The following is a 24630-nucleotide window of genomic DNA, read 5'->3' as shown; positions in this document are numbered from 1 at the left end:
ATATTCAGGTACGGGTTATCCTCCAAACAAAAGGCCCCCAAATATGAATGGACAAGGGAAGGCCCTGGTCAGCCTTGTGGTTGTCTGTCTCAAGCTCTCAGATCGAGCTGATTCTCTTGTTTCATGATAGGTCAGTTCCGGACGAGGCTGGTAAGAAGTCATTAGTAGTCTGCATGTCTCAGTTTGGGGCTGAATAGTCAGGAACCTACCTGAAGTATGCACCTACCTCACAATTATCATCATCAATCGACAGCTAGCCCCGACCAAGTACAGCCACCACCGTCATCTCAAGTATGTATCGTCGTCCAAATCACACAAACATGGCTAGGGAGGTATGACCAGACAGCTGAGTCGAAGTAACCAACAGGCACCAAGAACGGGGCTGAATTGCAAGTGATGCCTTGAGGCGTACCAGGAACAGTTGGTAGACTGGAATCATATCTCTCAGGCTGGATCGACATACCTAGTGGTCGACCATGACATTCAAGCGCTAGAGAAGCGACTTTTACATCTCTTGCGATGATAATGTTATAGGTCAACTAGGTTGTCCCAATATCAGACTCGCAAGACGAGGCGGGACTTTCCGTCTCGCGTGTTGAAACCTTCTTCTGCATCCGAACCCAAAATCCAACCCTTGAACATACAGACGGATGTCCGTACTAAGTATGCGTCTGCAGTCAAGATTGGGATAGCACTCCCATCATCCCCTCGACCCTCAGGTCTCATGTTTCACGTTTCATGTTTCAAGTAATACAAAAGACAAAAGCGTAATGAGGGTTCTCGAAAGGGGTCAAAAAGAGACAGGGGGTTTCAGTTCCTCGCTAGAGGCTGCCCCCCTTTTCAGTATCATTGGATCACCGAGGCCTGTCTACGTATCCTTCCTTTCCTCGTTCAGGCCGGGGCCAACTGATCTGTGCAATGGCGAGAAGAGAACTGTATATCCGTTGCATTTGTTTCCAATCATAGCTTTCACTTCGGAAACCCTTGCATCGATATAAACGGTTGGCGTTAATCAAGGGAAGAGAGGCAGGAAACGCGATTCAAGACACGGCCGGTACGTCGCTCGGTAGGCAGGACACGTCAATGCTTCAACTCCGCTGGCGTCCGGCGTCTGGCCTCTGTAGTCCGCAGTCCGCAGTCCGCAGTCCGCAGTCCGCAGTCCGCCCTGGGTCTCTTGTGCACTATACGGTTGTGTCAATTGTTGCGTTGACCGTGGGTTCAACCAGCTGTCATGAAACAAGACAAACGTAAGGGGCGGTTGACATAACCGAAGTTGATGGCGGGGTGGCTGGAACGCCCTCTTCTTACGCGTGGATGTACGTTCCCGAACTGCCATGTCCCAGCACAGATCATCAGGCCAATATCCGTCAGTTTGGAGTTGGAGGGCTGAGGAGGCTAGGGTAAGGAGGATCCCATGAGGCTAGGGGGCGTCGTCAGCATTTACCCAGCGTTTAATTTCCCTGCCGCAAAATATCAACAACCACCAGCAACAACATCACAACATTCACAGTGGGTTAGATCTGAGATCGGAGATTGGAATTGGAATTGAGGTTGATGATATGTGCGGGTCGTCAATAACTCGCTAGGAGTCCATTGGTTGTAGAAGACTTTCAGTTGAATCCAGCCTAACATACCAACACGATACCGTGAAAGCAGTGCATGGGGGGTACTAGCATATCAATCATCAAAGTAGGAGGACCAAAGAACAGCAACACTTATGGAGTTTTCATATATCTATTGTCCCTAAGCAGTGTGATCAAGAAGCGAATGTATATACGTGAAGTAACCCTTCTCCAGTTAACAAAACCAGCTGAGAAGCTCAACGTTGATGGCGAGTTTGGTAATACTACCACTCAGCCTTGCACTTCCCAACCTTTTGGTCAACTGTCAAAGGAATACTCCATACGAAGAGAATGACAAAAGTGGTTTTTCCTCCCACTATCTGCACACGCAATGAGTCTTACAACCCAACTACATCCACCTTGTAACAAACAAGATGAGATGTAAATCAGGCGGCAAGGTTGCTCAAAGCAATGTCGATAAAGAATGGCCTGAAAGCCATGTATCCAAAGTCAAAAGATGAAAAAAGACAGGGAACCCCCAAACCACCACAGGCGCGTGTTGCTCCTTATCCATCGCCGTTGCTTTGCTAGTCATAGTCATTGGAGTCATGACATGGTTTCGCGTGTGTTTTTTGTTCGTTCGTCATTTCATGTAGGGAATCTCTAGTTCGTAGCCCCAAGAGCATCATCAAATGCCCTTTGTTTGTTGTCCTTGGTAGCGTAGTGTTCCACGGGAGACCTGTCGCCGGAGAGAGGAAAAAGCTGATCGTCGAGATCGGGTACTGAACCTGCAGGGGTAATGACATGTCCTTGTGTCGACTCAAGGAGGATGTCGTAAAAGAGTGACTTTGCAGGCAGCGTAAAAGGAGAAATTTGGCGGAGCGACAATGAGGGCTTCGTCAAGGCAGCAGAACTAGCTGCGCCAAGAGGAAAAGGATGATGGAAAACATTTGTCGTGCTTGACAACAAAAAAGGGCATTGCTTGATGCTGGGAGTCTTCGTTTGCAATTCTGTGGTAGCATGGCCATCCCCCGCTTATGCCAGCTTGGGCATGTGGCGAGCGTGAACACGGTAGTGGACGTGACCTTGGTGAGAGGCCTCGAGATCACGCTTGGATGAACCACTTGGGCACATGGTCAAGACAAGATCGGAATCTTGGTCACAGACCATGGTGCGGGTGTCATCAGGGTGGTTGTAGGCGGCAGTGCAGACGGCCTCACCGGCAGGGCAGTCGACGGGGACACAGGTCGGGTTGCTCGAGTCGCCCTGCTTGGATGGCACAATCTCCATACCACCGGCGGAGAATGGGTAGCCGTCAATGTTGGACAGGTCATAGGCGATCTTGCCGTTGGCCCAGGTGAACTCGAATTGGGAGACGGGTCCAGAGGTTGAGGCCACGGGGGCGAGCTTGATGGAGATGCCGACACCTTCTTGGCTGTACTTCTCGGTGTAGTTGCCCTTGATTTCTTGCATGTCGGCAGTGTAGCTCTGGCCGACAGAGGCGTAGTAGATGGGGAAATCACAGTTGTTCACCACGGTGGCAGAGCCAATGGCCATAACGGCGGGAGCGGAGGCAAGCAGCACGGCTGCGCCAGTGATCATGTTCTTGAATTGCATCTTGGTTGATGTGGTGGGTGGTTTTGTTACTCGTAGAGAGTGAAAGTCTCAAGGAACTGAGAGTCGGTTTGTTGGGGCTGAAGAAAGGAGTGGTCCTTGTGTAGTGGTGGTCAAAGTCGACACAAATGGGTTCTTGCAGCAAAAGGAATGATGCTGTTCAGAGACCTGCTCGAGGCTGTAGAGAGGGAGGCTGGAAAGGAAGGATTGACACGAATGGTTCCAAAAAGCGAAAGGTGACAACAGAGAAGGACCGTGGGTTTAAGTAATTTCAACACGGTCCTTTTTCCCATCGCCATCAACAAAACCTCGATGCGCCCACAGCATCTCAACTCCAGGGCCCTGGTCTTCCAGATGGACCCTCCCTGCACCGTTCAGAGATTTTCGCCCATACTCCATTAGCGCCGTCAACCAGTCGGTAACCGCAACCGCAACCGCGGCCCAGACACAGCTAGACAGATAGACCGACAAGGGTTCTGGGGCGGTAGTTCAGAATCAAACTCCGTAGTGCCACCGCTGGCAGCATCCGTAAAGGATGAAAATGGAGCCGGTCAAATAATGCATGTTCGAGTGCGGGCGACAAGGGGTTGAGCCGACTTGTCCATGTCGTGAATTGGATCCCCCTAGGTGGTGAAAAAGGATGCGCTCGATGGAGGTTTGCATATCCACCAGACAGTCGCCCAATAGAAACTCAATCGCAACGCCACGAGTACCGGCGGCCCCAGGCTAATGCAGGTCGTTCAGAACAGTTTTGGGCCAATCCCGACACACGGTACCTTTTCGACCAGGGAGTCCACACCAAGCACTGATCCCAGGCACCAAAGCCCGCCGATTGGAAGTTGACCATGAGCCCGCCTTGAAAATGCCGCAGTCAACTCCGGTCAAACTAGACGGAAGAAGGGTAGGCTTCAGGTACCGTTCAGGCACCGGCACACCCTCACCTCCAAGAATCAAGCCTCCCGCCTGGCCGTGCTCGCTTGCGTTTACCCACGTGTTGAACAGCCGGCGGTGGTGGGTGCTTTCAAGTTTGGGCTTATCTAGGTACCGAGCTGCCATGCTGTCTGTTGTTTGATATCGCTTATGGTACCGCACCATGGCACTCTGTCGCACAGCATCATAGTCAAAGCAGACCTGTCGAGTCGCAAGTCGCCACATGTTTCAAGAATGAAGTCCTTCCTGCCGCTCTCGCAGGACTGCGCACCAGATGGGTTAGTCTGACCAACCACAAGAAAAGGCCTTGTTGAAAATCTTCGGTGGTCCTCCAGTATGACACGTTCGCGCATCGAAGGCACATTGTATCCCAGTAACGCCAGCCGCCGTCACTTTGCTGTTAACACTCCAACCCGCCCGTGAACCTCGAAGCGGTTAAGATCTTCGGCAAAACGTAAAGGTTTCAACGGGTCTCATGGTGTCGGTAGCCTCCCACTCGGGCACACTCAAGGTTGCCGCCTCAGTGGGTTCCGGGGCCTCTGCCGTACCAAGCTAACAAAGTCCCAAGCTGGGTTTTTTAGGTTTTGGTCCTGCGTAAGATACATCATGATGGTAATGGCGATGTGTTGACAGCTGGCGTTCGGCTGCATTGCACAATGCCACTACTACTATAGTGCTTGCAGGATGTCACTTCGGAAGCCTGACATGTGCATGAGTGCCTGACAGGCGATGGCAACAGCTTCCTTACTGTACGCTAACGCCTTGTCGTGTCGAGACCACCGTTCAGGATTCGTTCCCAGTTGCCTATTGTAGAGTATCCTATAGCGAATGGCTGGCTCGAGGTCTTTTCTTGCTCATTTTTCCAGGCATTGTACCTCGGTGCGTGGGACGGAAGAATTGTTGCGGTTGCCGCATGTTATCGTTGATGCTGGTCAATCCAGCTGGTTCGTGCTTCCATGATCCAGACAGGACTTCGCCGTGGTCAAGTCAAGATGCTCTGGCTTCTCAACGGAGGCGTTCAAGTCTTTTGGCATTCGTCGAATTCTCCGCCCATATACACTCCCAAGGTCGAGGCCTTCGTATGTTCCATGTCCTTTGAGTTAAGGTTGCAACGGCCAGACGGTGAGAGCATAGATCGATATGAAAGGTGATACGTAACTCCATTGCATGACAAGGTTGTATGCGGTAGATGATGAGAGAATGGATGTGAACGTCCCGTCCAGTCCAGTAGCCCCAACCTACCTTTGGTCTCTGCGGCACTCGGTCACTGCAAGGTGTCTGACTGAGTTCGGTCTGCAAGGATGGTCTTACAAAAGATGCCAACCAGGTATCGACGAGAGTTGCCCCTGCTCCGGTGCAGTATGCGGTGGAAGAGAGATTCGGCAGAGATTCGGTGTCTAATTGTGCTTTCACGTGACTTTGAAATGTGCCAAGATATCACGTGTTGAATAACCCTAATCTAATCTGATCCAGATTGCTCAATCCCTCGCTCCGTGTGCCTCCATCCGCCCAAGGATTATGGACGACGGGAAGTCGATAAGGCATCAATCAAGATTTTCTCAATGTGACTATGAACAATAGTACGAGGTGCTAAGCATACAGAGTCCAACCCTGAGAGAAGATTGGTGTGTGAAGGACTGGCACTTCGTCTCGGCTCTCGCCTTTTCCCACCGAACTCTCTTCGAGTTTTCCAACCATCTGCAGAACTCATCACGGCACCCCCAGGACTTGACTCGGTCCTACCACAGAGTACAGACTGGCCACCGCTTGCCACGGCCATTGTCTACTACTTTCTTGATTGAAAGAGAAAGGTCAGAGCTTGTTTGACCCCTCAGTACTATACCGGACTCGACTCGTTCACCGCTGTGTTCTTCTCCTCTCACTTTTTTCAACCACTGGCAGTCTCCCTACGACGCTTTGATCACCTCACACGCCGCCCTTTCATTTGTCAACCGTGCTTTACCTCGCCATGCGCTCGGTCACAGTACCGGTGGCTTGGGACAATCGCACGGACGGATTGACTGTTATCGAGTGGGGAAGATTCACCAGGTACCGCACAACGTCCGTTGAAGCCCAACTACCGACGGCCAGATGACCATGCGATGGACAATCACTTCTGCGTCATGCGCGCAACTTCCTGTTTCCTGAAATGCATGGATTGATCATGGCCGCCACTTGACTTTGGATACATCATCCGATGCCAGTGCTGCAAAGCTCACTACCCGATGACTTCAAGCCATGATATAAGATACACAGCCTTTTGCCAAGCTAGGAGCTTCATTCAGGGCCCAGGGTACTATGGGAAACTACTTTTGACAGCCTCCGGAACTCCATACATACTGTGGGTACAGGGATTGTGTTCTACTGTCAACTATCGATTTTTCCAGTATGCAAGTTACCAGCAAGTGCTTTCCCTCTTTCGGTAACCAGTATAGAGAATACCCATCCCAGCCACATCCCGCCGGCGCATTTCAACACTCCGCTTTAACTTCGATACCCTCTATCCGCGGTCTGGTCTGGACACCAGCTCGCTTGTCATGTTGGACAGCTACTCTTGGTATCAATTCTCTGAACGACTTGTCTGCGTTGGTTTGCGCCACCTTTCCGATGGCCATTTTTGACGTTACTGGAGGGCATCGCTGCAGTCCTTCATTGACCAAACCAAACCACGACGGATGGACAGCCCTTGCATCTGAAAGTTGTTGCTTTTGGCACTAGCTTGATCTAGACTGCTCGTTCCTTCGTTACTCTCTTTCCAGGGACCGGAGGGTGTGCGGTTTGCATTGTTGCGACGCTACTCACTGGTGGGCAATGGCATGCTATCTCCCATTACCTCGTCCGATCATCGGGTTACTACGAACTATTGAAGCGGCGAACCTGTCTGCTCACCTTGTCGAGTCTACCTTCCTTCCCGTCTTGTGCGACTTCCCTACAGACTCTGGGCAGGTTAAGGTTTGGCAGACCGCAGGGACTTTCTCAACCGACATGGCGCGTGAGCCGAAGAACTAGGTTTGCAGCACAGATCCTACGTCCTCGGTGGACAGTTCGTCTCGGAATGCCGGTTGGAAAAGGATTTCGGAGCCCAGGTCGTCGAGGACCACTGGGGGTATTTCGCGTACATGATCAAGGTGGAATCCTGCGTGACCGTCGACTGTATCCTTTAGCATGTCGATACTAGTGACTACGTTTCTTGAGAGGCAAGTCGGTTAAGAATGTTTGCAACCTGCCATGCTTCACTAGATGCGACAAGGCTCATGCACGAATCCCTGGTGCAGCGGTCCTGATTCTCAAGCACTCTCGCGTACCGCACTGTTGGCTTGGGTGTCAGATACCTGCCCCAAGCGGTGGCGACTTTCAATCTACATGAATGCGAAGGTTGAATGCGAAGGAGCTTCGGTAGATCAACCGGTCCAGGTCTCCATGATTTTGTCCTGTCTAGCAACCGAACCTCATCTAGACGAGAGCCGTGAGAGCCGTGAGGGCCGAACTTTGCGGATCATCTCAAGATGTACCTAGACAGTCCGGCTGACCGCCGAGATTACATGTCCACCGAGTATCTCTTATCCATCTCCGTCGAGCACACAAATGACCACGACTGGTAGTATGGCCATGGGCGTCTATGTCAACGTCGGAAGCCGATCTTCGCATATCTAGCTAGGTAGGCTTTGCTGAGGGGGCAATAGGTGCAAGTATCTCTACGCTTCTGTTAGGTTTTCAGGATCATCGACGTCTATGGCCGCATTTTGGTACTACTTCCCAAGTGACTCCAAGCGCCCACCAACTGCTTGCCTACCACTGGGTCCGCGTTGGTGTCCGCCTGCCGCTTTAGCGACGAGGCTGTCTGCATTCGTCTTATCGATGAAACTTGGGTTGGGTACTATTTGGATATACATCTGTACGAAATCTTCAATTCTAATCGAATATTGAACAATCATCGATCATCAATCAATCTGTGACCGTCCCTCTTTTTCATTCGGATATCTGATTGAATGCCCACTGAGCGTCCACCCGCCGCCTCGTGCTTACATCTTGGACATCTATGCATTATAGCAGCAGACGTTAATGCCCTCTGGAACCAAAACGTATTCTTGAGGTGAAAATTATATTGGACATCATTCTCACGCACATGACTTTCGTCCAACCATCCATTGAAACTAAACTACAGAGTATCGTCCTCCGGTGCGCTCCGTCGACTCCGCAGCACTCATGGTCCCTTCCTTCAACAGCCGCATCAACTCTCTCATTGCATCGCGCACCACGACCTCCGTATCGCCTTCGACAAGAATATACAACTTTGGATTCTCGCCCGGCCCTGGCTCTTTGCCGGCCGGATAGAAGGAGCCCTTGGTGGTGATGGAAGTTCCTGTGGATTCGAGGATTTTGGCGACATTGGTCCGATTCGTGACAGCCCATCTGGCCTTTTCTACAATGAGAACAAACATTAGCAAATCGTTCAGAAACTCTCGGGAGAGGAATAGAGGAAAGCAGCACAAAAACTTACGAGGAAAATCGTTGATCTCCAGGGTCGCATGGAATGCACCGGCATCTGGACCTTTGTTGTCGATCGGCACACCGGAGCGCATGATCCCGGCTTTGGACAGTTTCTGGTTGATGGCACCAACAGCGGCGGCGACTTTGTCCATCTGACTTGCAGGTCCAGAAGATGGTGCCTCCCGTTCTGTCCTGTGCACTGTGATCTTGCCGTCGAGATCGATACCCTTGGGGACGCCGGGGAGAGAGCTGGACGGAGCAGGCGCATCGGATGCCTTGACACTCGATGCTGCCTTGGCGAATAGATCGTCGCCTACTTTGACGTCTTTACTGTCTTCCTTTTCTTCTTCCTCTTCCACCTCGTCTCCGGTCTTAAATGTCTTGCGCTCTCGAGCTTTGGCCGCGTCGCGTTCCTGGTCCAGTCGTTCAAGACCTTTGCCACCGAACCCAGATCCTGCAGCTTTTTCCTTGCCAGCTTTGACCTTCTCCATAAAAGTATCGACAAGCTTCTGCACTGATTCCGGAACCGGTTGACCACTTTGCCTCAAAGCCTTGGCGATATCAACTGCATACCGGTCCTGCTCTTCGGTCAGGAAGGTCACTGCAGTACCAGTGTTTCCTGCTCTTCCTGTACGACCAGCTCGGTGCACATAGTCCTCCAAGTGATTTGGCGCGTCATAATTGACCACCAGTTTCAATTGTTTAACGTCCAGACCACGAGCCGCGACAGAGGTGGCAATGAGGATGGGAATCACACCGGCTTTGAAATCGGCAATGGTCGAGTCGCGGTCGATTTGATCTTTCCCACCATGAATCGACATGCATGGATATCCTCTCTTCATCAAATCCCTCAACAGGCTGTCGGCGGACTCCTGCCGATCAACAAATATGAGAGCACGGTCATCTTCGTTCTTATCGTCTTCGTATAGCTTACCCAAAAGCTCCAGCAATCGGACGAATTTGGTGCTCTCGTCTCGGACCTCGACGATTTGAGTAATCTCCGGAGCTACGACACTGCGCCCGCCCACGATAATTTCAATCGGTTTGTTCAGAGTCTTTCTCGCCAACGCCTCCATTTGTCGTGGAAAGGTGGCCGAGAATAACACTGTCTGACGATCTGGCCGAATATTCGACAGAATCTTCATGACCTGAGGCTCGAAACCCATGTCGAACATTCGGTCTGCCTCGTCCAGTACCACATACGTGACACGCTTCAGATTTGTCACCCGGCCACCGTTGGCGGCAAGCAAGTCGATCATTCTACCAGGTGTGCATACCACAATCTCAGCACCTCGCTTTAGATCGGCAATCTGATCCTTGATCGGTGCACCTCCGTAAGCACAGACAGCCCTCAACCCAAGAGCCTTCAAGAACGGCTTGCACTCTTTATGGATCTGCGTGGCGAGCTCTCTGGTGGGACTGAGGATGAGCCCAATCGGACCGTCCAGTGGGTCTAGCGGTCTCTGGTCCTTGATATGCCGAAACACCGGGAGGAGAAATGCAATTGTCTTGCCAGAGCCTGTTTTGGCGACACCGATGACATCTCGACCAGACATGATTGCAGGAATTGCCTGAGCCTGAATGCTGGTAGGAGCTTCATAGCCTAGTCTTTGTATGACTTCTTGAACCTGTACGCCCAGACCACACTGAGCCCATTTTTGTACAGGCTTTGGGACATTCACACCTCTCACTTTGATGTTGTCAAGCTCCATTCGCAGGACCGCCACCTCTTCTTCGGTCATCTCTGCCATTTCAATAGGTTCCGAATAGAAGTTGCGCCGGAATGGCTCATAATTGATCTTTGAGTGATTGACCGCTGGAATATCCTTCTTCTTCTTTTTCGCAGTGGCGTTTGCCAGCGAAAGGATGTTGTCGGGATTGTCGTCGTCGATTGCAGTGAAATCAACGTCATCGTCTGAGAACAGGGCCTCTGGCTCTTGCTGGCGAGATTTAGCATTCGACTTCTGTCCAAATGATTTTGTGTTTTGCTGAGGTTGCAGATCTTGCATGAAGGCATCCAATGGATCTACATCCTCTTCCTCTGCTTGGGCATCTGTAGCGTCCGTCGTCGACACTGCCGCGGATGCATCAGTCATGGCTGTATCTTCGCCCCTTTCTGCGCGACTTCTTTGCTCTGCGGCAGCACGTGCGGCCGCCATAGCCTCTTCTTCTGTGCCTTCATCTTGCATGTCAACATCATCCTCGCCATCTACTTCGTCCGGATTGACAGCACGAGAGTCACCATTGGTTTCAAGCTGCATGTCCGGGAGCTTTAAAAGTGTTTTCTTTGTCCCCTCGTCGTCCTCAAAAGCCAGCGCTGACTTGGAAAGATCAGTTTCGGTTGCAGCCTTGCTCCCAAGCCCAAATTTGCCCAAATTACCCTTGGCCTTCAACGCTTTCGCGGTTGAGGAGCCATTTGTGGCGGGATTGGGCTGATCCTTTGGCGACGAATGGCCATTGGTGAGGACTGGGGCCGGTACGTCGCCACCAAGCACTTTGGCCGACGCAGGACCGTGTTGAGCTTTCTTCACTATGGCCTTTGGGTCAAATTTTCCGGAATAAGAATTGGATGAAGGTGCAGTGGGTTCAGGGGCCGTAGTAGTAGAGATGTTAGCTGCAGGTGACTGCGGCGAGCTTACAGCCGGCGAGAGCTCTGCTTTCCTGTCAATCTCATTTAGAATGCTTCGTGCTCCACCTGAAGCCTCAAGCTCCTTCTGCTTTCTGGCTTGCTCTTCGGCCTGCTTCTTCTTCCATTGTTCCAGCTTCGCAAGTCGAGCAGCCTTCTGCTCCTCGGCCGTTTGATGGGTAGGGGTGCGCGGCTTCGAAGTCTGTAGGTGGTGATGAGCGCCGTATGATTGAAGCGTCTTTTTGGAACTCACCTCTCTAGAGATCCCACCAGAGTCCCGTCTCGTATCACGAGCACGACTATTCTCCCGTTTCCGCTTTCTTGATTCCGTCGACTCATCCCTAGGACGACGATCTTTATCACGCGAATCGTCTCGTTTGGAGCGTGTATCTCTGTCTTTACTCCGTCGTCGATCGTCACGATCTCGGGAACGCCTCCTGTCTCTTGACCTATCCCGCCTCGAATAATGATAATCATCATCTCTCCGGCTATCGTATCGGCGGTCTATGGAACGGTCTCGCCGCCGGTAGCCATCACGGTCACGGTCACGGCGGTCGCGGTACCGGCGCTGTGCAGAAAGAGTGTAAGCATTGATCCACAGAGATGGGGAGACCGTGGCAGCAACATACATCAGGACTCCGTGATCTGGAGTACTTCCGCCGATGACCTCTGTCATCCTCCCGACGACTTCTCTCATGTCGGTCCTCATCTTTTCGACTTCGTTTTGACGAGGAAAAAGAACTGCCTGTAGGTGATGGTGAGCGAGTGTCCCCGTGCCTAGCCATCCTGTGGCTGCAGATAAGTGAGCTTTACTGCTTGTACCGCAACCAAGGACCAGGCTCGAAAAGGATTTCTGAAGGCGAGTGCGATCAGTCGAACTGGATAGTTTCGTCTTTCACACAATAGCTCCTGTTTGTAGAGGTAGCCGCACGTTGTATCAGTCAGGCGTGACTATTACTCAAGTCGGCCGTTTCCCATCGCAGTCTATTGTATCTTGATGTCCGCCCGTTGAGCCTCAAGGCTGCAAAGGGTCGAACTTGGATGGAGCGCCGCCATCGTCCCGCTTTCTTGGCATATTTACATAAGCAGACCCTTCATCCACGTGACTGGATGGACCGTGACCCCAGCTCTACGCGCATTGGGATCGAGGCTCCAGCCACCGAATACTAACAGAGGTGGCTCCATGAACTGATATCATCTCCATTCCAATGCCGGCCTCCTTGCTTTGATTTACCTTCTCAGATTCAGTCATCGCTATTTTCAGGTCGTCATGACGGCCACACTGCCTTATTCCCGGACTTTGTCCAAGCAGCTTGTCGGTAGGGGGACTTGGTTGTTCACGCGACCTGCTGCGAACAGCCCCCTACTACGCGTTTCTTGCAACTGCACACGCAGTGGTGAACGACCCTACAGTCGCCGGACATACCTGAACCGTGTTTCCGGATACAAACATGCAAGAACGTATGCGACAGCCACTGAGAAGCCGGCAAGCAGACCAAAAAGTCACACCGGACGCGATCCTCCAAAGCGCCGCGCCACAACGCTCACCAAGGAAGCCAAACCTGCAAAGAAGACCACAAAGAAGCCCAAGAAAAAGGCTGTCAAGAAAGCCAAACCCAAGGGCAGGAAGCCTCTGAGCAAGACAGCAATCCTTCAGAAGCAACGACAAGACGCAGCGGACCTTCGCGCTGCTGCTTTACTGCAGGAACCAAAACAGCTCCCTCAGACAGCCTTCACTTTAGTATTTGTGGAGGAGGCGAAGAAAGGTGGTGATGTCAAGAGCAACGCCGGAGAAGCGTCTGCCAGATACAGAAATTTGTCTCCTGAAGAGCGCGAGGTAATCAAATTCCCTTTCAGAATATTACGGCCGAGTTCTAACTATTTGCGCAGCAATACAACCACCAAGCCAACCTGAACAAGGAGAAGAACATCGAAGCATACAAGAGATGGGTCCAGAGCTTTACGCCACTTGAAATCAAGAAAGCAAATAACGCCCGAAAACTGCTCGCTAAGAAGGCGAAGGCGGCAGGCAAGAAAACCAAATTCCTGTCCATCAAAGATGACCGGAGTGTGAAAGCGCCACAGAATGCATACTCCTTCTTCTTTACAGACCGTCATAAGTCTGGAGATCTGAAGGGAATGTCTGTTGGAGAGTCAGGCAAGCTTGTGGGAAAGGAGTGGAAGAGCTTGTCACCATCCGAGAAGAAGGTACGTGCTGCCAGCAGTTCTCTACAGGACAAATTGCTTGCTTTGGACATCTTTGCTAATTAAATCTCACAGCCTTATGAGGACAAGGCAGCCGCGGACGCAGCCCGGTACGAAGAAGAATACAAGACTGTCTATGGTGTGGACTCTCCACGCTCACGGAAACGGACATCATAGTGTGTTTCATGTTTCATGTTGCAATTGTTCTGTTGTGTCGACGGTCTCAGAAGTGAACATAACAAGGTCGGTGTGTACTGGTCCATTAGCATCATTTCCACGTACGCCATGGCTTGATCTCTTGTCTCTATCCTCATACCAAATGCTTGTGGCGGGGATTGTATCTGCAAGAGAGCAGTTAGACCGGCATTCTGGGTTCCTGGATCAGATGATGAATGAATGCTTGTGATTGTACCCTCAACCACTTGGACGTCATTCGTGATGAAAGTTGCATCAGACACAGGAGGATTGTGTATTTTAGCGGCACTCACGGTGGAGGTGATGGTTATAGCGATTTCAAACCAAAGGGGCGGGCACAACGTGGGTCAACGAGTACTCTACATAGAAATCAACCAATATTTCGATTGCCGTCAATCTCACAATCCATATTGTAACAGCGGTGTTGCTTTCCAGTCGAACACTCCTTAGCTGACTGTCCCTGGAGTTGGTAGCCACAAACACATTATCTCTCCAGTCTCCGGAGTGGCATTCAATCCTGTATATCTTGTCAAGCTTCAAGCCGACGATCCCAGTCTGTAGTACCATGTCTTCGCAACGTCGCCTGCTGGATCAGAAAGCGTCCTTCGGAGTTGAAGCAAATCCGATGGCGCGTACCACACCAGCCCCACACAAACGACTCTCGTACGGTCGTGACGGGGTTCATTCCTTGCTCTCCTCTTTAGGCTTTTGCTCCCCTTCCAACATGTTCCTTCGGCTATCCATGGTGAACCACAAATTCCTGCTCGCGCTTTCCAGGGTGCTTGTAAGTGCGACACCAAATCCTTGCAAAAGAGCCACCAATTGAGCACGCAATCCATCAATCCCACCATCAATGCTCCCGACCCATCTCGTACTCTCCATATCAAACACGTCCCCATTGATGCGCGCGCCCAAGAGCAACAGCTTCTTCAGACCATCCTGGACCGGAGGTTCGTAGTACGACGGGACTGCCCGACGTGTAGGAGCCGGGAAAGTCGGTGGTTGGGGAGATAAGATAGAAAAGGCGGTCTTCAGATGCACCGGCGAGACAGAAGGGAAGGTCAGAATCGCGACAGCACCGGCAAGGACAGGCGTCAGAGGATGCTCGCCCTTGTGTTCGCTCGCCACCTTATATGCTGCTTCAGACAGCGCATGCGTCAGAGAAGGATCTTCTTTTTCTGAAGATATCCCGCTCAATCCCCCGATCGGCTCGGGTGGAAGTTGCACTTGTCCAGGCTTGAAGTACTCTGCCACACGAAGTGCCGGTTCGAAAATGTTAGTCTTGATGACTTCGATCTTGATAGCGTCTGCAATCAGATCTTCCGGCGGCGATCCTTGCCTGGCGAGCTGTTCGTCGACTTTCCTAAGTGCGGCCCTCAGTTCGCGTCTGATGCCCACCCATTCTATGGCTTTGAGATTGGTGTGTTGGAAGAAAACTATCATAGGCGTTGTCTGGAGAAGAGAAACGTAGGATCGCAGGAGTTGTGACTTCCGATACGCAGGATTTCGATGTGACGGCGGCTGGACGGGTGAATATCGTGATAATGAAGGTATCGAGGCATGTATTTGTGCATCAGACGGTGCCGGTGTCGTAGCTACTGCTGTCGCGTACTGGCATCTGCCGCATGTGTAGGCAGTTCGCTGGAGCTGTAGGTCCGCTAATTGCGCAAGTGAACGCAGCCGTAGACGAGGAGGCATGATCACTCCTCTAGACGTCGATGAGGCTAGGAAAGGTTTCGAGATTGGAGGAGATCAGTTGTAAAATGCAAAGTTGACGGCGGTCGAAGCAATTCACCATTCGAAGTGCCAATGGACGCAGTCTTTTCGACGTCACGTGCCAGCGTCGCCAGCCTTGCAAAATACCGCCGCCTCAACGATGTTGTCTGGTGATTGTACCCCTTGAGTCTCAGCCTTCCCACGCAACACCCCAGTATATAAGATTCTGTAAGAAGAATCCAGGCTATCTTGCAAGATGACTCTGCTCTAAATTGACGTCTGCACCTACTTCTCACTGTCTCTCTACCGAATAAAGGGGGTTCATCTCGGAGGCAAATGGGTTGCCGCTTTTAGCCCGCGCAAGCCCGCCGCGAAAGGTTGCCCGGAGATATTTACACTCGCACCAGAGTCAAATGCCATCGTCTCATGTCTTGCTTCCGGAACGCCGTGGACTGCACCTCCCTAACTTGAAATAGCTCTCGCTTGCTTATAAGACGACACAAGGTCTTTGTGCGCCCGGAAAATGGAGAATCCTCCCACACATGTCTCGATTGCGCCGTTACTAAAAAAGCTCTCCGCCCCAGCACCACAGAACAACGACGTCGACGTGGAAGATATAGCACTAGCATTCTCGAGGACGTTTGAGAATCGACTCACCACGACGCAGCTGGCAGCGCTTTTGACCTTACTACATTCCAGCGGCAAGGATAGACACCCAGATGTCATTGCAAAATGTGCACAGGCAATGCGAGATGCGGCGGTCTTTTTCGACAAGCAGAAATTGAAAAAGGCGGTGGGAAAGAGGAGGCGCAAACTGGGAGAATACAGAGGAGGCTTATGTGACATTGCTGGCACAGGAGGCGACTTGCATTCTACCTTCAACATCTCCACTACGTCCTCAATCATTGCTTCGCCAATTTTGATCATGGCGAAGCATGGCAACAGAGCCCAGACATCCATGTCCGGATCCGCCGACGTCCTCAATGCTATACTTCCCACACCACCCAAGATCGAAGCCCTCACCGCCGAGCACCTCGCCGACGCATATGAGCATACCAACTACACCTTCTTGTTTGCGCCCAACTTCCACCCAGGAATGAGATATGCTGCCACCGTAAGGCGAGAGTTGGGCCTGCGCACGATATTCAACCTGTTGGGCCCTCTGGCGAATCCTGTCGACGCGCATATTGAGACTCGACTGTATGGAGTGGCAGACCAGAAGCTGGGGCTAATCTATGCGCAGGCGTTGCTCCTGTCGGGCGCGACGAAGGCATTGGTAGTCTCTGGCCAGGAAGATCTGGACGAGATCAGTTGCGCTGGGAAGACAAGCTGCTGGTTACTAAGAGAATCGAAAAACCCCGAATACAAAGGGAATTTTGATGACGAGGAAGACGACGGCACAAGCGACGACGAGGCACCTCCGAAATACGTGGCCAAGATCGAGAAGTTTGAAATCGAACCGGCTGACTTCGGTCTTCCTGCACACCCATTGTCCGAGGTTGGAGGCGGCAAACTCCCAAGACAAAATGCCGAGGTTTTGATGAGCATCTTGCGCAACGAGAGAAGCCCGGATGACCCCATCTTACATTTCGTCTTGATGAACGTCGCGGCGCTCCTTGTTGTAAGCGGCGCTTGTGAAGCAGATACTTGCGAAAGCGGCGAAGTCATCAAAGAGCGAGGGCCGGCAGGAGGACGATGGAAGGAGGGTGTCAGGAAAGCCCGCTGGTGCATAGAGAGCGGAAGAGCCTTGGATGAGTTTCAAAAGTTCATAGATTTCACCAACAGTTTATAGACGGAAACTGTCAAAGTTGAAGCATGGTGTCCTGCTATCCGGCAATTCCCACCCGCATGTATGGTTGTTTTCTTTGCTTGGCCTCTTATGCCTTGATTCTCAAAAAAACATTCAGTCCTTCCTCCATCCCGTAGTACGCCATCGCTATGCACAGAATGACCAGTTTGATTCATATCCCCTCGCGCAGGGCCTGTCTCGCGCTTTCTCTCGCGTTTCATGGGTCATCGGGCTTCGAACTGGACCATGCTAGGACTCTGTCAGTACGAGACTTAGGCATCCGTGAACGCTGAGCCATACCGCTTGGTTCTCTCCTTGTAAAGCACTCGGTGCCCGCACATGCTGCATCTGATGGCATCTCCTCTTCCTAGACTGACTTTTGCGGCGCATTCACCACAGACATATTGAACGGTTGGGCCACCAGATGCGTCGCCTGCCGCATAGCCGGAAGCAAACTGGTTGAAGCCGCTGGACTGCGTGGGGAGAGTGTAGGCTTCTCGTTGAGACGACATGATGAGCGAAGTGAGCGCGAGTGAGTGTGCAGGTATGGATAGATGGGAGACAGACGGAACAGATGATCTTTGAGAAAAGGGAGTGGTGTTGAAATCGTTTTGCGTTGACAAATGCGATCCGGACCAAATGATCCATCGGGCGAAGTTTTGATGAACGCAGCGGTCACGTGATGGAATTATAAGTCACGTGACTGAATCCCCACTCCAACTTCTCCTTCGAGCCATCTTTCATCGTCTTCTTACTTTCTTCACTACTAATCTATCTATATCACTCTAACTCGCGGGCTGATCAATGATCATCAGATATCCAGGACACTCACGGTGGCTCATCGGCATGTCTGGATCGGGTTTTCTTGCGGTGTCTAGATCCTCCCCTCTCTGAACTCTTTTGCCATTTCCGCGAAAGTGCACCATTCAACTCCTTCATGCTCATTGTTGACCCAGTCGATGAACCTCTCATGCATCCTGAGGATATGAGGCCGTCCGCTGACTTGAGGATGAATGCTGATGGGAAAGATGAATGTGTTATAGTTTTCGTAACACCATTGAAACTGTTCTTGCCATTGCCGTTGGATGTTGAAGGGATCAACGTAGCCTTGCTGGTGTTTGACTCCCATAAGCTTCTTACCATTAGCGATCGATGAAAGTGACTTACCGAATTGGACCATGGATCGAATTGGAAAGGCGGCCAGTCGTCTACGGACCAGTTACCAGGAATTTCAACCATTTTTGACGGCGAGCTTTGCTGCAACGGCACCATCCACGTCCCAGGGTGGTTCTTGTAGTCTGTAGCCTTGAACCGCTCCCGGCCATAGGGCACGAAATAGGGCTTGAAGTCATGGTGCATGAAGGAATGGTCCGGTGGGAGTCAGCAGCGTGCAACGATTATGGCACGTTTTCCTCGCACTCACCATACTCGATGCCATATTGTTCCAAAACCTCCACCATATCTGGACTCGTCTTCCACGCCGGAGCTGTGAACCCTCGAGGCTTCTTGCCGCAGAATTTGGTTTGAATCTCAATCGTCTTGGCCAGAGTCGTCTCAAACTGTTCACGGGTGAGATCTCCTGGATATTCGTGGGTGTAACCGTGCAAGCCGATCTCATGTCCAGCATCTCGGATCTGAGCCATCTCTTCTGGGAAAGTTTCCAGCGTATGACCCGGAATATACCAAGAGCAGGTGATGTTCTTCTTTTTCCATAGATCCAGAAGACGGGGGACACCGACAGTGGCCCCGAATGTACCGCGCGAGATGTTGGTCAGGTCGGGTTTGGCACCATCTCGAGTATTGATCGCGCTGGAGCAAGCATCGACATCAATGCCATAGCCGATCAATATTCTCTTTGTCCCCATGGTGTTAGATAGTCAGATGAACAATGGTGGCAAACTTTCTTCGCGGGTTTGATCAACAAAGATGACATTGGACCAACCTCTGGAAACGAGTATAGCTGCGGTTCAACCAGATTGCATCACTACTGGAGCATCAGCGCCGATGTCTGGGACACCTTCAACGTTCGGCATCATATTGAATCACTGGCTCAGCCTATGGTGGGGACGACTGCACTTCGCCTGTCGAGCCTGGTGGACACCTCAGTTGAGTACGCGAAAAGGAAATAAACCAAAGTATCCTCCCTGCCACTGGCTTACTGTCTCACTGTGTCAATGAACGAGGAAGAACGATTCGAAGTAAGTCACAAGTCAAGAAGCAAAGATGCCTTTCTCAAGCCTTGACAATGTTACGGGCAGTTACAAGATACGGTATCGACTGTTACCAGAGTTGGACCTTATCAATTTCACTCCACTCTCCTCTTCTCGAGCATGTGGGTCTCGCCTCTATCCACGCTGGTGGTCGCACAGATAAGGCGAGTTTCAGTCCACATAACCAGATTGGCATATATCAAATCGTTCTGTCAGATCCCAGAAGCTATAGTCACTTCGAAGACAGACCAGCCAAAGGGTGGACTGCATAGAACGACCTCTCACGCAGTTCCTTGCTATCTACTACTCTTGTCCCATTGCGTCCCGGATCCACCTCGAGCCAGGGCTCCATTCTCTCACACGTTCCCTCGAGACTACTAGTCCAGTCACAACTACAAATGAAACCCCTAGGTCGCATGGAACGGCTGGACCTTCATCAGTTCTCGTCATGGGCCGTCGACGCCGGCCTGGTCAATTACCGCCCAAGCCACGCACGCGGGCAGGCTGCCTGACTTGCCGCTCACGCAAAGTCAAGTGCGATGAACAACGGCCCACGTGTCACCGATGCCAGATTTCCCGGCGACAATGCGACTATGGCAGCGAGATCCGATGGGAGGAGGACTACGTGTCCAAAGGGCGAGCTTTTGGCCGGGCAGGAGTGTGGTCCAAGTCCGGGTGTTCGTCTTCGTCGACGGCAACCTTCCCCTCAACCTCGGTACCGGCCATACCAGGTCAATGGCGACCAGTCCCCGTGCCACCAATCCACCCGTATCATTTCCTCAACTATTCCGCCCAAACATTCGAAGAGCCTCTCCGGATAGACAGACACAACGGCTCCCAGGCGTGGCAGGCTGCTGGCTATGGCGGAGCGCATCTACAACGCCTCGCCTCCAGGCTCAATGCCGCCTTGGAGGCCGACTCAAGCCCATATCCGATCAACTCTTATTCCACCGCCTTGACCCGGTCACGGTCGCTGCCCCTGATCCCGCACATAGTTGACGAAGACCAATCCATGCTGTTGAACTACTACGTCCAAAAATTATGTCCTCTCACGACCTCGAGCAAGCTGGCACAATCGCCTTTTGCCAATCTCATTCTCCCCTTCACGCTGACGAATTCCAACACGGGAATTTTGTCTATTCTGGCTCTGTCGGCATGTCATCGGGCCAAGAAGGAGCCGGCTTGGAGACTGCCAGCGATGAAACTCAAAGCACAGGTCCTCCAGGAACTACAAAACAGGTTCCACGTTGAAGGACCCGAGAAAGTCGCTGCCAGCTCTGACACGCTGATCACGATGGTGGTGCTCTGCTTATACGAGATCATCCAAGACTGCGACAAGGGTTGGGTCGTTCATCTGAAGGGGGCGCATGACATGGTGAGATTCCGCAAGGAGCTGCAACGCATTCCAGGTACCGAGGTCGAGGTCAACGACCTGACCGCCTTTGCTGAGAGGTTCTTCGCCTTCCACGACGTGATCGGCCGGACGGCATGTGCTCAAGTACCCCTGTTTGGTCGTGACTACTGGAACTTCGGCGAGAAGGTGGTCGATGTCTGGATGGGCTGCAGCCCCGAACTGGTTGCGTTGCTCTGCACCATCACGGAACTGAGTCGAGCGGCGTACGCGGATCCAACGATATCCATTACCGATGCATTTGTGAATGCCTGTGCCGTGGCCCGGTTCAAGCTGGAAAGTCTCGAGCAAGCGGTGGAGAACGATCAAGACGAATTTCTCATGATGTCTGCCAGTATCAAGCGTCTGGCAGCTCTGCTCTATCTGAACTGTGCGCTGTACAACACCTTACCGACGACGCCACATGTCATCTATCTGGTCGAGCAGATCATGCGCCAGGTCGTCGGCTTTATTGAGAAGGGCTTCATGACTGGCCTTACCTGGCCCGTGTTTGTCGCTGCCGTCGAGCTAAACAACTATAATGACGACTTGTGGATTGATGAGCGATCCGGTCGTCCTGTTCACGGGCGGAAGTTGGTGTTGGAAGTCCTTCATATCATGGAAACTTCGACCGTGTCCAACATTGATCGTATGAGAGCTATCATCAGTCAGGTTTGGCAGGCCAGAGACATGGAAGAGGATCCTTTCTCGCAGACTGCTGATAGCCACTATTCCAGAAATGATTGGGAGAAGTATGTGGTTCCCGTCAGTGAGAATATTAGCCTTGTATGATTAGACCAGTGATTATGATTCAGCTCCCGATATGCAACTACCATACACAAATGTAGACTACATCCATTCCATGCCAGTCAATATACACATATCTATTTCATATGGTCATAAGTCCTCTCGAAGTAAGCTATCTGCTCCTTTGCCCACTCAGCAAACTCCTGAGGATCAACCACGGCGTCAGAGTAATTCTCCTTCTTCTCATGATGTTCACGGTATTGTTTTGCCTTCGCGGCACATCTGGCAGCCAGCGTTTCCAAGCGATACGTGGCCCACTGATAATACATCTCCGGCTTGAACGAGACGTCCCGTGTATTGGCGATTTTGGAGTTATCATGCTGTAGAGGGTCTGCCGGCCACCACGAGCAGACCATGGTGATACGCTCTTCAGCACCAACGGCCCGGACGGCTTTGTGCAGAACAACGCTTCCATGAAGAAGAACACCGTAACCCTGTCCAATTAAAGAGTCAATTTCGAGTCAAGAGACCACAACTGAGGAGCTGGGAAAGGGGACAAGGTAAGAACATTGGCTTCCACTTACGACATCGGGTTTAGGAGCCTTGATGATCGATCCGTCTCCACACAGACAAGCAGTCTCTCCACCCTGTCCTTGTGGCAGAGAAAGCGAAACGACCAAGGACCACGGGTACATGTCATTGTGCCATTCGATCACATCAGTGTCTTTGTCTTCCTTGATATCTTCCTCTTCAATATCCACCGGGGGGTTCTCGGGCACCAACGGCTCCGGAGTCAAGCTTTTGAGCCCCTCCAAGCCTGTGGGTCCAAGTTGGATGTTGGTGTGACCGATTTCTTGCTCCATGTTGATCTTGACTGGTAGGCCGACGACCGCGGACACCGCCATGATCGTTTCCGGGTGCGTCCATGCCTCGTAGACGAAGGAGGCGTACTGCGGGCAGGCGCCTCGGACTTGAACGGAGCCTGGGCGTGTGTAGGTCATGCAATTCTTGATCGTGCGCTCGCTGAGCAGCTCGCGGCGCATCTCAATCACAGCCTCGGGCGTGAACAGTGGGAAAGGGTCCGTCGCGGCCACTTTGCCCACGGATTGCTTGACATTGTATTTGAGGTCTTCGAGCGTATATGTCTTTTCCGGCAGCTGGAATCGTAAATGCTTCTTCGGATCGAAGTGGATGCGGGGCTGAGCTGCTTCGCCTTTCAAGGCCAGGCGTGGTGGCCCTTCTTCTTGAACTGGATAGTCGTAGTGCTCTGACACGAAGGTTTTGGAGTCCATTTTGGTAGTTGATAGAGAGAAATAACACAACAAATGCGGCTTGAACAATCGATGGAACTCAGAACTCGAATAGTTATACCAACAAGATCAATATATCCTTACTGCACCTTGATAGATAAGAACCTTCCCATCTTTCGAGCAATTCCCCAGACCCGCTCCCCAAAGTCTGCCAGCAAAGCACTCCACAGGTTTAAGGGGAAAGACAGTGTCCTGAAGGTACAGCCGAGGATAGATAGAGACCTGACCGCGTGAACGACCACGGCAGTGTCCAGATGTCTGGGTCGCTTGTTCATACTGAACTCCGCTGCGTTTCGACCCGCCGATCTGCATTGTCCGCCGTGATCTGGATGTCCATGGTTAGCAGCTATCGTTATCTCGGTTGTACCTTCAATGAATAACGAGGCTGGCTGCTCTGTTTCGTCGAGCTGGTTGCATCTTATCAATGTGTGATGTGTGCGTCCGATGAAATACCCAATGGCCTCTGTAACAAGTGAATCGCCGAAACCCGCTTTACCTTAGCCTGGTAACACAATGTAAAGCTGTACGATGGGGAACGGGAGATGTGGGATGTGGATATTGTTCTCTCGCTTGTCTATGCAGTAAAAGTCCAGACCCGCTATTGTCGGCTGTACCTTCTGCAGCCTCAACACGTCGTTGGACCCATATGGATAACGTCGAGACATCTTACTGCGTAGCAACCATCAGTTATCAAGTAATCTAGGCAAGGATTGCACAGATTGGAGGCTGTGATGTTATCTGAGCAAGGCAAGATTAGGGGGCGAAGGCTGTGCCAACGAAATAACCCACAAGTCATGTCGACTAGAGATCCTGGCCCCTATCATCCCTTAAGGAGATCTGATATACCGTAGAGAGGTGGAAAGACCAGGAAAGAAACATATCCCAGAGTCAGCCGTCCCCCCGTTTCTCTACGCAAGCAACTATTGCCAGACAAGATGGCTCAATCACCTGTTGTCATTGTGACGGGAGGAGGTTTCGGCATTGGTGCTGCTATCGTCAGCGAGTTGATGGAACAGAATGCACGCGTAGTGCTGGTCGACCTGAACGAGGCCCCCCTGGAAGAATGCCAGGCCAAACATGGTGTCGGCAGAGTTCAATATGTCGTCGGTGATGTTAGCCACCATGAGACCAACCTCAAGGCTGTGGAAGTCGCTGTCAACACTTGGGGTAAGGTGGACGCAGTGGCCTTGAATGCTGGCATCATGGCGCCGGTCATGAGGATAGCTGAGGTCGAGCCGGCCGCCTGGACAAAGATCTTCAACATCAATGTGGTTGCTCACATCTCAATGGTGTGTACAGCCTCATGACTGAAGCATCTGGACTGTTGCTGACCAGTTGACTGTAGCTGAAGGCGGTGATTCCAGAATTGAGAAAGACCAAAGGCCGAGTTGCCTTCACATCGTCAGACGCTGCAGACAAAGTCTCATTCCCAGCATGGGGCGCCTATGGAGCGACCAAGGCGGCGGTCAACTATGTGATCAAAGTGGTGACCTTGGAGGAACCGGATATCACTGCTGTTGGACTGTATCCAGGCGTCGTCAACACTCCTATGGTCCAAGCGATCTTGAAGGGTGGATGTAAGTATATCTTTCCAAGGACTTGCAGAGGAAGGTTTCTGACTATACACCTCATATCTAGACAACAACGGCATGACTCAGGAGGAGCTCCAAAGATACATTGAGAACATCACGCCTCGACTGGTGGAGCCTCATCAGCCTGGCTCTGTGATAGCAAATTTGGTTTTAAAGGTAACCCCTAATTTCAAGGGAGAGATTAATTTCTGGGACGACAAGGAATTTGCCTGCTATCAATAGCGGAAGAGTCATGATCGACTGGCCTGGACAA

The 24630-nt window shown here is 51.7% G+C and overlaps 10 protein-coding genes across 10 annotated transcripts; 4 read left to right on the top strand and 6 right to left on the bottom strand.

Annotated features, from left to right (window-relative positions):
- Positions 1-2597: 2597 nt before the first annotated feature.
- Positions 2598-3179, bottom strand: A1O1_06346 (uncharacterized protein; the record flags this gene model as incomplete). The annotated part of the gene is made up of 1 exon (XM_007727225.1): positions 2598-3179. The coding sequence occupies one exon, from the start codon at positions 3177-3179 to the stop codon at positions 2598-2600; it is 582 nt and encodes a 193-aa protein (XP_007725415.1).
- A 5081-nt stretch (positions 3180-8260) lies between these two features.
- Positions 8261-11920, bottom strand: A1O1_06345 (uncharacterized protein; the record flags this gene model as incomplete). Its single annotated transcript, XM_007727224.1, has 2 exons — positions 8261-8529; positions 8608-11920. 2 exons carry the CDS (start codon positions 11918-11920, stop codon positions 8261-8263), a joined length of 3582 nt encoding a protein of 1193 aa, XP_007725414.1.
- Positions 11921-12493: 573 nt separating this feature from the next.
- On the top strand, positions 12494-13605 carry A1O1_06344 (uncharacterized protein; the record flags this gene model as incomplete). The annotated part of the gene is made up of 3 exons (XM_007727223.1): positions 12494-13060; positions 13114-13431; positions 13504-13605. The coding sequence occupies 3 exons, from the start codon at positions 12494-12496 to the stop codon at positions 13603-13605; spliced, it is 987 nt and encodes a 328-aa protein (XP_007725413.1).
- Positions 13606-14304: 699 nt separating this feature from the next.
- On the bottom strand, positions 14305-15321 carry A1O1_06343 (uncharacterized protein; the record flags this gene model as incomplete). Its single annotated transcript, XM_007727222.1, has 1 exon — positions 14305-15321. One exon carries the CDS (start codon positions 15319-15321, stop codon positions 14305-14307), a length of 1017 nt encoding a protein of 338 aa, XP_007725412.1.
- A 541-nt stretch (positions 15322-15862) lies between these two features.
- Positions 15863-17131, top strand: A1O1_06342 (anthranilate phosphoribosyltransferase; the record flags this gene model as incomplete). The annotated part of the gene is made up of 1 exon (XM_007727221.1): positions 15863-17131. The coding sequence occupies one exon, from the start codon at positions 15863-15865 to the stop codon at positions 17129-17131; it is 1269 nt and encodes a 422-aa protein (XP_007725411.1).
- A 221-nt stretch (positions 17132-17352) lies between these two features.
- Positions 17353-17640, bottom strand: A1O1_06341 (DNA-directed RNA polymerase I, II, and III subunit RPABC4; the record flags this gene model as incomplete). Its single annotated transcript, XM_007727220.1, has 2 exons — positions 17353-17377; positions 17429-17640. The coding sequence occupies 2 exons, from the start codon at positions 17638-17640 to the stop codon at positions 17353-17355; spliced, it is 237 nt and encodes a 78-aa protein (XP_007725410.1).
- Positions 17641-18002: 362 nt separating this feature from the next.
- A1O1_06340 (uncharacterized protein) lies at positions 18003-18993 on the bottom strand (the record flags this gene model as incomplete). Its single annotated transcript, XM_007727219.1, has 3 exons — positions 18003-18239; positions 18296-18469; positions 18535-18993. 3 exons carry the CDS (start codon positions 18991-18993, stop codon positions 18003-18005), a joined length of 870 nt encoding a protein of 289 aa, XP_007725409.1.
- A 793-nt stretch (positions 18994-19786) lies between these two features.
- A1O1_06339 (uncharacterized protein) lies at positions 19787-21520 on the top strand (the record flags this gene model as incomplete). The annotated part of the gene is made up of 1 exon (XM_007727218.1): positions 19787-21520. One exon carries the CDS (start codon positions 19787-19789, stop codon positions 21518-21520), a length of 1734 nt encoding a protein of 577 aa, XP_007725408.1.
- Positions 21521-21612: 92 nt separating this feature from the next.
- A1O1_06338 (uncharacterized protein) lies at positions 21613-22767 on the bottom strand (the record flags this gene model as incomplete). The annotated part of the gene is made up of 2 exons (XM_007727217.1): positions 21613-21969; positions 22060-22767. The coding sequence occupies 2 exons, from the start codon at positions 22765-22767 to the stop codon at positions 21613-21615; spliced, it is 1065 nt and encodes a 354-aa protein (XP_007725407.1).
- Positions 22768-23720: 953 nt separating this feature from the next.
- A1O1_06337 (uncharacterized protein) lies at positions 23721-24599 on the top strand (the record flags this gene model as incomplete). Its single annotated transcript, XM_007727216.1, has 3 exons — positions 23721-24074; positions 24131-24362; positions 24424-24599. 3 exons carry the CDS (start codon positions 23721-23723, stop codon positions 24597-24599), a joined length of 762 nt encoding a protein of 253 aa, XP_007725406.1.
- Positions 24600-24630: the final 31 nt, after the last annotated feature.

This window comes from Capronia coronata, assembly GCF_000585585.1.
Source record: "Capronia coronata CBS 617.96 chromosome Unknown acBCG-supercont1.5, whole genome shotgun sequence".
Lineage (NCBI taxonomy): Eukaryota > Fungi > Ascomycota > Eurotiomycetes > Chaetothyriales > Herpotrichiellaceae > Capronia > Capronia coronata.
This window is presented reverse-complemented; position numbering and strand designations above follow the sequence as displayed.